This window comes from Sceloporus occidentalis, unplaced genomic scaffold (genome assembly GCF_023333645.1).
Source record: "Sceloporus occidentalis isolate IW3139 unplaced genomic scaffold, rSceOcc1.0.p SCAF_120, whole genome shotgun sequence".
Classification (NCBI taxonomy): Eukaryota; Metazoa; Chordata; class Lepidosauria; order Squamata; family Phrynosomatidae; genus Sceloporus; species Sceloporus occidentalis.
In genome coordinates this window covers 735,947-742,152 of record NW_028317100.1, presented here as the reverse complement: position 1 = coordinate 742,152, position 6,206 = coordinate 735,947, and the positions used below count along the sequence as shown (strand labels likewise).

The 6,206-nt window shown below is 44.5% G+C and overlaps 1 protein-coding gene across 1 annotated transcript; it reads right to left on the bottom strand.

Annotated features, from left to right (window-relative positions):
- Positions 1–4,792: 4,792 nt before the first annotated feature.
- On the bottom strand, positions 4,793–6,206 carry LOC149282250 (protein FAM187B-like). The gene is made up of 2 exons (XM_089498438.1): positions 5,386–6,206; positions 4,793–5,138 (listed from the first exon to the last, which is right to left on the bottom strand). The coding sequence occupies exons 1-2, from the start codon at positions 6,204–6,206 to the stop codon at positions 4,793–4,795; spliced, it is 1,167 nt and encodes a 388-aa protein (XP_089354564.1).

The following is a 6,206-nucleotide window of genomic DNA, read 5'->3' as shown; positions in this document are numbered from 1 at the left end:
GGTCATTCATTAGAAGCATGGTCGCGGTCACTTGATGGGAGGCAGGCAGCCGCGCAGGCAGTGCAGGCTGCAGCCACAAGCCGCCGGCCGCGGTCATTCAGTAAGCGTCTCGCGTTCACTATGTGTGAAATCTAAAGAGACTCATTGACATCGACCAGCTGTGGCAATACAGAGTGGGTAATCCATTCTCCAAGATACAATTACAATCAGGGAAAGTTAACACATTACTACATGCTGGTGCAGCGAATGAATGAGTATTTTTGCAGTGTCTTGTGTGTGGAATACACATATTTGATAAAAAAGTAATACCGTATTGGCTCGATTATAGGCCGCACCTGAATATAGGCCGCACCCTAAAAGTTAGGTGCTTTCCTGAAGAAAAAAAATGTTCTTAGTAAAAAAAAAAACAACGTAGAATAGATATGCTGCCACTCTGCCCTCCCCCGAGATATGCTGCCACTCTGCCCTCCACCCGATATATACTGCCACTCTGCCCTCCCCCGATATATACTGCCACTCTGCCCTCCCCCGAGACATGCTGCCACTCTGTGTCTAAGCGCATGCGCGATGCGCGTAAACGACCTCCGCTGCCGGCACGTCTGCACGAAGTGCTTTAACAATCTCCCTTGCTGGGACTCCCGTGGGAATTCCCGGCAAGGGAGATTGTTAAAGCACATTGAGCAGACGGGCCGGCAGCGGAGGTCGTTTACGCGCATCTCCGCAGCCGGTGAACGTCTGCACGATGCGCTTAAACAATCTCCCGTGCCGGCACTCCCCCTCTGTAAAGTGCCGGCAGGGGAGGCTATCTGAGCGTATCGGGGAGTAGGATGCAGATCCTCTGCACCGCTGCGGGGGATCTGTATCCTAACCCTGCTGCATGTCCCGGGCGTCGGGCGATACGAATTGCGCATTCCTGCACTAGACCCCGAATATAGGCCGCACCCCCACTTTAAAGACTTAAAGTGGGGGGGGAAAGTGCGGCCTATATTCGGGCAAATACGGTATTTCTCTATGGTTGTGGCATCTGGCCTAAATGTGGGCCATATGATATTATAATATAAAACACAAGGCTAGCACTCAAAGAATACACAAGGGAATCAAATAAAGAAAGCAAATATACATTTACTGAAGATAAATAGCCACAGAATAAATAGTATCAGTACAAGTTGCATACCAAGAGTAACAGATACAGACAGGACAGGCTGACACCCCATGCGATCTCCCAACGCTTCAGCAATATGCCTTTGTCAAGGGTATATTTGCTTTCTTTATTTGATTATCTTGTGTATTCTTTGAGTGTTGTATTTTATATTTCGCCTGTTACTATAGGACTTGGAGGGCACCATACTTATTATTAGACTTGTGCATTCGTATTTGGGCGAACATGAAAACGAACGTGAAGGGTGCGTTTTCGTTGTTCATCCCAAATACCGAACATATGAACATGGCGACGGCAAAACGTATACAAAGATGAAGACACACAACACGAAGAATCTTCGTGTTCGTCTTCGTTTACTAATCTCCCTGGTCTCTTCCCTATCTAGCCTACCTTATCTACGCAATTGGTTGATGCTAGAGGAGGCCCCTGCCGGCCACCAATAAAGTCGTTCTTATGGCCCTTTAACTCCTGGCGGCGAACCTACGGATGCTGCGTAGATAACAGGAGCGGAAATCTGGTCATTCGTACAGACCTTTAACTATTGGAACGGGGACCCCGGCCAAGTTGCGGTACCAAGATTTTAAAAGTCTGTACAAGCGACTGTATGGGGCTGATGGCAGAGGAGGCCCCTGCCGGCGACCAATAGTGTTGCTCGTATGGTTAACCCCGTATTAACCACTTCTACAAAAAAATGAAGAAAAAAACCCAAACACGAAGAATGTATACGAATATTCGCCAGAACCGAACACAGGAAAGGGCAGATATTTGTGGAGTACAAAGATTTTTTTCCCCACAAAGACAAACACGAAGAGTTGGGCGGCACCAAGTTTACTTTTTTATTAGTTTTGTTACTCTTTGTTTTACCATTTAGCTTATGAGTGCATTTCTGATTAACCATATGGTATTATATGTAGGAAGCCCACATGGTATATGTAACCTAAGTGATTCATGTTCAATAAACCTTTGCAATCACAATCGTTGTACTTTCTATAACACTGAGCTACCTGACCATGCCATTTACTTTATGTTTAACATGTTTAAATTTGTTTTACTAGTGATCACATATGACAAAGTGCATACGCTTTATCGATTTCCAACATTAGTGTTACCGGGTGCCTGCTTGATAAGAATAACCTGCGACGTGAGTAATAGAACAGCTCTCCAAGCAGTCGAACTAATCTGTGCAAAGTGCATGGCAGCCTTTGTGCCTAACAGGACACACATATGTCATTGTTTGCCTTTATTTCAAGCAGATTATTAAACAATCCTCAAGTTAACCTTAACGTGAACTACCAAGCCTTGAAAAAGCCATTATTGTTTTATGATTCATTTCTACTAATATGATCATTACGTGTTACAGTTTCACTTCAGTCGAGTTATCCACAGGATAAGAGTAAATTATTAATAACATAAGTTGTGGGGTAAAGGTGATGGAAAACCCATTCCATTGAAAATTTAGGGTGTAGCAGAAGCATTAAACACTAATCTACACCTACCATACAAGCCAGAACTCTCGTTTTTCCCACAGAAGCCTTGTGGTGCTGCAACAACTGCAAGGGATTCTGGGTAGGCGCATGCAAATAAGGTTAACAGTGATCACCATTTTGCCTCTATATTCACTTTATACATAGACCCCTTGAAGTGAATGTCTAGACAGCTGTACTACAGCATTTAGACAAAGAGGTGCAGAAGCCTGACCACCGCTCACGGTCAGCTGTTTGGTCCTCATCAGCATGAGGTTGGATACTGGCTTACTGATTAATATTGCCTCTGCTACCCCCTTAATTTTAAGTGGAGGGTTTTTCCACTTTTATCCCACTATAACAATTGTGATGTGTGGTTCTCGTACTGCTCCAAGCCTCAAGCTGTAACAGTATCACAACCTCATCCGGATGAGTCCCATAAAGGACAAAACAGCTGTCAATGAGCCGTGATCTGGCTTCTGCGTCTCTGTCCAGGGCTTTGTCTAAAGGCCGTAGTACAGCAGACGCTTGCTGTGAGGGATCCATGTATAAAGCGGACACAGAGGCAAAACCTTGTTTGTACATGTCCAGAATCCTTGGCAGTTGTGGCAGCACCACAAGATTTTTGAGGGAAAAACAAGTCTTCTGGCTTCTCTGGTTGGTGTAGACTAGTGTTCAATAATGCCTCTGCTATAATTAACGGATGTAAGATATTACTGAGGGTATTAGAAATGTTCTATATTTGAAGAAACTTGTCCTATATATAAGAGATCGGTAGTGAATCGCACAGCGAAGTATGAAATAACATATGAATGTCAAATGTTTGTATATATTTTCATGTAAAAACTAGGGGGGTAGTAGAAGCGTTGCCAAAAACATTGCTACAAAACACCAGACAAGCCAGAAGGCTTGTTTTTTCCCTCAGAAATCTCATGGTGCTGCCACAATCACAAAGGATTCTGGGTAGGTGCATGCAAACAATGTACACAATGATCACCTTTTGCCACTTCTGCAACCCCAGATCCTTCTACTAGAAGAAGAAACTCAGAGATCGGAAGTCTGACTACTGGGGAGGTGAATTGGGCGGTTAGTGGTTACTCGCAACATCAGGGGAAAGAGACATTTGAGGCAAATGTTAGAAAGTTGATATTTATTTATTAAGCTGTAGGTTGATATACCTGTGAGATACCCAGCTTATTGTATTGCTGCTCCTGTCCCTAAGCATGTGGCTGTTGATTGGGTAGATTTATGCCATTTTTTATTTATTTATGCCACTGCCTTTGTTAGGCAGACCCGAGTCTGGTCCTGGGGTCAATCCAGAGATGTTTAATCTCTGGAATTGTGACCTTCTCACTGGAATAACCAGAATGCTTGGAAGTCACGGGTATTTGTATCTGCTACAAATGAATTGCTAGCACCTGTATCCACACCGGTTCTTTTCATTGACCATCTCCCTTTTATAAGTCTGGACCTCCCTTCTTACATAAAGGTGTAAACAGTCATGGGGGGAAATGTGAGATAGTGGATTGTTCTAGAAGCACCAAGCCCATCACAAACATGATGTGTGACACCCGAATCATGGCGTCACCCGATAGTTAGTTTTCTTGTTTCTTTCTCGAAAGAAGAACCGCAGAAAAAATCAGACCAACTCCTACACTGGTGTGAAAACTCTGAGACTGGGGTAAAAACCCTGAAAATCTACCATTGCCTCCTTGACTCTAGGACTCTGTCCTTTCACTCGGAGACTGATGTAAAAACCCTAATAATCCATCTATTCCCCCCGACACACTGAAACACTGCCCTTTCTCCCTAATACCATGAGACTGGGGTAAAAACCCTAAGAACTTGAGACTTGGGTAAAAACCCTAAGAATCTGCATTCCCTGTAAAACCCTGAGATTGGGGTAAAATCCATGAGAATCTCCTCATTCCCCCCAAAAAACCCTAAGTATCTGCCCTTTTACTCTGAGACCCTGAGACTGGTGTAAAAACCCTGAGAGTAGGCAATTTATGCAGAGTAGACAAATTTCTTGATGGACGTCAAAGCATCTTCATCAATCCCAATAAAATAATTACATGATACATTAATTTTGCCTCCAAAATCATGTCTTTTATTTCCAGTTGATAACAAACGTAAAGGTGATGGCAGTTAGACATGAGGCTGAACACATTTACACCGGTAATTTGCTGATGGCATCGCTGAAAGGTTTGTTGAAAGCCAAGGCAATGCCTAGAACTATCAGGAAGATTAGGAATAAGACGATGCCAAGTATCAGTGACTCCAGAGAAGTATAGAGCCACGCTTCCCACGTGTACTGCAGCTTATGGACGATCACATTAAACCTCCCGGCCAGGCGGTGATCCACGTAACATTTGTAAATTCCAGCATCTGATTGGTTGAGATTTGGAATAAGCAAGGATCCCCCGCCGGTGGCGTTATCCAAAATATACGGGCTGCTGCCACGGAGCTGTTGTAGACGTGATATAGAAACACATTCACGCTCCCAGTAAACAGGTCTGCAAAATAATGCATAGAAAGAGTAAATAAATATCCTTCATTCCATTTTATCTGCTACTCTATACAGCGCTGGGGGGTTATATTACTGTATACAGCGCTGGGGGGGGTTATTACTGTGTACAGCCCTAGGGGTTATAACTGAATACAAAGCTGGGGGGTATTACTTTATACAGCTCTTGGGGGGTTATTACTTTACACAGCGTTGGGGGACTTCCGCTTTAAACATGATGAGATATAGATCATTACCTGTAAATGGAGGCCGTGGGGCATTTGAGTAATGCGTCGGCGTGGAGGTTTGTATAAAAGTTGTCAGTCAGAAGAAGCTGAACCTCATTTTCGGAAGATGTTGGTTCCTTGCAGCTGTCTTCACACATCTCTATCCTGAGTTCAGGTTTATGAGTAGATTGAAGTTCTTTGAAGATGGCTCTCAGGAGGCCGCACGGCCAAACCTTCTCTTCCAGATCCAAGCTGATGTTCATCCTGGCGTAGCAAAAGCCAAGCTTCTTCCTCTCTCCTTGAACCCCGCACCTGTCACAGGGCTGCCATTCCTCCCAAACCGTGAACATTTCAACCGAACCCTTATCTCCAAAGTCCAAAGTGGTATTAGGTTGCACCATCTGCCCCAGACTTGCATGAGAAATGTAAATGTCTTCTACATTCTGGACATCTAGCGCGTAATGAGCTAGAACCGCCTCTCCATATCTGCAGGTATAGATTCCGGTGTTTTTCACTTCCGGGGAGAGAATCTTCAGATCGCCGGATATCAGCGTCGGGCGTTTCATCAGTTCCAGAAGCTTTGTCGGGATGGTGGAGATCGAACCTTGACTTTGGACGAGGGTAACGGGTTTTGCGCTGGAATTGGAAATATCTAGATATTGCCAATAAATGGAAGCGTCCGTGGGCCTGTTCACACAGGTTAGGATGATGGGATTATGGGAGGCAACGGCTATTTTACAGGGAATTTGGGCAGAACAGGCCACAGTGATCCCTTCCTCACCAAGTGAGATAGTGGCTTGTGCTAGAAGCACCAAGCCCATCACAAACGTGATGTGTGACACCCGAATCAT

What these genes read in the sequence shown, in the direction of transcription:
- LOC149282250 (XM_089498438.1), bottom strand. Translation starts at nt 6,206, where the DNA reads ATGATTCGGGTGTCACACATCACGTTTGTGATGGGCTTGGTGCTTCTA. An exon ending in CCCACGGCCTCCATTTACAG is followed by an intron (nt 5,139 to 5,385) that starts GTAATGATCTAT and finishes ATTATTTTGCAG; the next exon opens with ACCTGTTTACTGGGAGCGTG.